General features: G+C 63.6%; 1 protein-coding gene across 2 annotated transcripts; it reads left to right on the forward strand.

Annotated features, from left to right (window-relative positions):
* Positions 1–388: 388 nt before the first annotated feature.
* PRR15 (proline rich 15) lies at positions 389–1676 on the forward strand. Of its 2 annotated transcripts, none has more exons than XM_085051014.1 (2): positions 389–520; positions 1011–1676. In XM_085051014.1, exon 2 carries the CDS (start codon positions 1020–1022, stop codon positions 1380–1382), a length of 363 nt encoding a protein of 120 aa, XP_084907140.1. In that variant the 5' UTR covers positions 389–520; positions 1011–1019; the 3' UTR covers positions 1383–1676. The 2 variants fall into 2 exon arrangements, with proteins under 2 accessions (XP_084907140.1, XP_084907139.1); XM_085051013.1 differs by lacking the exon at positions 389–520 and adding an exon at positions 590–669.
* The last annotated feature ends 910 nt before the right edge of the window (positions 1677–2586 follow it).

Raw genomic sequence — 2586 nt, forward strand, 5'->3', positions numbered from 1 at the left:
TTCTTCGAGGCTACAAAATACCCACCCACGCACATCCATCACTTGCACAAACAAAAAGCAGAGATATTTTGTTTCAGCCACGCACGCTGGCAGCACCGCAGCCATACACCCTCGGCAGCCCCGGATTTCACGGTGCTGCCTCACCAGCGCTGAGGCTCCCTTCTCCTCTTCCCGCTGTCTCTCCCGCGGCGGTTCTCCTTGCAGGGGACACCGACCCTTCTCCCGTTCTCCCCGCGGGCCCGAGCCCGGCCCGTCCTGCCCCGCCCCGCGGGAGCCGGGCAGGTGAGCGGGAGACGCCCGGCCCCGGGGCTGGCCGGGCAGCCGCTCCGCCCACGGGGCGAGCCGCGGGGCCGACCGGCACCTGCCGCCGCTCCGCACCGCCCCGCACAGCCGCCCGGCCGCGCTCCCCGCCGGCCGCTGCCCTCCTTCCCGCCGCGCCGGGGTAGCCGCAGGGCCGTGGGCGGCAGCGGCGGCCGCGCTTCCCCGTGGGGCAGGAGTGCGCTCAGGGCGGGCGCTGCAGGTCAGTGTCGCCTCCCGTACCTGTTGCGCAGGGAGCCGGCGGGGCGGGGAGAGGAGGGAGGAGGGAGGGAGCAAGGGGAGCACCATCGCAGGAGCTCCAGGACGCGCCGGGCTCCCGGCCCCGTCCCGCGGGGAGGTAGCAGCTCCAAGGTACCGGATCTCGGGTCTACTTCTGGGGATGGGGGGTGGCGAGCTCAGGGAGCGGATCCCGCGGCTGGGCTCCGGGGCTTTATTTACCTGTGACTGTGGAGCCGCGCACGGAGGCGGGCGGCGCTTCCGAGCCGCTCGACGGGGCGCAGGACGCTCCCCCGTGCCTGCCCGGCCGCCGGCGCACGACTCGTCCCTCCCCGCGGGTCGCTCCCGGGCTCCGGGCACACCTCCCCGGCAGCGCCGCCCGTCCCCGGTGCCGGGCAGAGGGGTCCCGGCGCCGCCCGAGAGCAGAGGCGGCGTGCCCAGCTGCCAACTCGCCCTCGCCCTCTTCCTCCCCGCAGGAGCCCGAGATGGCGGATAGCGCCGCGGCCACCGCCGCTCCCCGGGCCGGCGTGAAGGGCTCGGCGGGGCCCTGGTGGAAATCGCTGACCAGCAAGAAGAAGCACAAGGAGGCGGCGGTGGCTCCGCCGCACCCCGCCGCCAGCGAGACCCCCGCAGAGGCCCCCAGCCCCGACGGCCGGGAGGAGCAGCCCGCTCCCTTCGGCAGCGGCGACGCCGCGGGAACGGCAGTGGGCAACCGGCGGAGCCTCCGAGTGTCCCACTCGGGCCGCTTCAAGGAGCGGCGGAAGGTGCGCACCTCGCTGCTGGCCGACAGCCCCGAGGTGTTCGACGGCGGCGGCGCCCCAGGCCATGCCGCCCAAGGGGCCGAGTAGCCCGGGAGGACATTGCCGAGGAGCTGCCACTGGACGGGTGGCCGGAGGACTGGCGGGACAGGCAGCCGGAATCAGTGACTGCCCCACAGCTGGGCTCGGACCCGTGGGTGACGGGGAGGTGTGTGGCAGCAGCCTCCCAAACCCTGAGCGGACACTGCGGGGAGCCCGGCACCGCTGCCAGGCCAGGGAATCGCGTGCTGGGTTACATGAACACCGCCAATACCAAACCCCCAGATGACGGGATGATGTGATTGTCTTTTAAAAAGCCCACAAATAAACACCCCACTCCCTGTACTGTGGTGAGCAGACTCAAAGGTGCTATCCCAAGGCCGATGGTGGGGGTCTCTGAACCTTCCCGCAGCCCTTGCCAGGAGCCAACGTGCTGACTTCTCAAGCCTGTGACCCAGCTCCTTTTGGCTCTCAAGCCGAGGAGCCTCTTTGCTGCTTTCATCGCACGAGCTGTCTTATTGAAGGAAGGGGGGAACAAAGTGCTCTTATCTAATTTCAGGGCCGAGGACCTCCAGCGGTGCCGTAAATGCACCTGTTCTGCTGTTAACCCATGCTCCATCTCCCGCAGGGGTCAGATAAGAGGTACTGTGAGGGGCAGGCTCTTGCATTCATCCATGTCCCACATCACATCGCATTTACGTATGGAAAAGGCAGGACTGTGCTGGTATTATCCCTCTTCTTACTGTGTAATACTAAGCAGGTGTTTCAGAGACTGGTCCCTCATAGTTCTGCTACAGAGGGAGGCCCATGTTGTCTAGCAATTCTCACTATTTACCCAGGGGATACGTGATTTTTGCATAATTGGTGATAACTGGCATAATGAAGCTCCAATGAAGAAATTGTGCAATAAGATGTAAACATTCTTCTGGGAGATGAGACCAGCCCCGGAGAGCACAAGCAGGGTTGTAGTTTTAATGTGGAAATAGGCTTGGGCAGCATTGGAAGTGTTTACTGTTTACCATGTCCAAGGCTTTTGAAGCAAGGTTAAGTGTCCCAGGATTTCTTCTGATGGTGAGATAACGTGCTTTCACTTGAGCAGTTATCTTGTTCCCTCTAAGAGCTCTTGGATTTTTGGACAAGTAAATATAAGCCAGATTTGTACTGGTATTGTGCCTTACAGAGCAAAATCAGCTAAAAATACTTGGCAATTACACATTTCTTGATATTAGGTGATGTAGCAACAACTGACTTATTT

This window comes from Lichenostomus cassidix, chromosome 2 (assembly GCF_008360975.1).
Source record: "Lichenostomus cassidix isolate B80296 chromosome 2, HeHo_3.0, whole genome shotgun sequence".
In the NCBI taxonomy this organism is placed as follows: domain Eukaryota; kingdom Metazoa; phylum Chordata; class Aves; order Passeriformes; family Meliphagidae; genus Lichenostomus; species Lichenostomus cassidix.

Bases quoted from the DNA above. Each gene is read 5' to 3' on its own strand.
- PRR15 (XM_085051014.1), top strand. From the start codon at position 1,020: ATGGCGGATAGCGCCGCGGCCACCGCCGCTCCCCGGGCCGGCGTGAAG.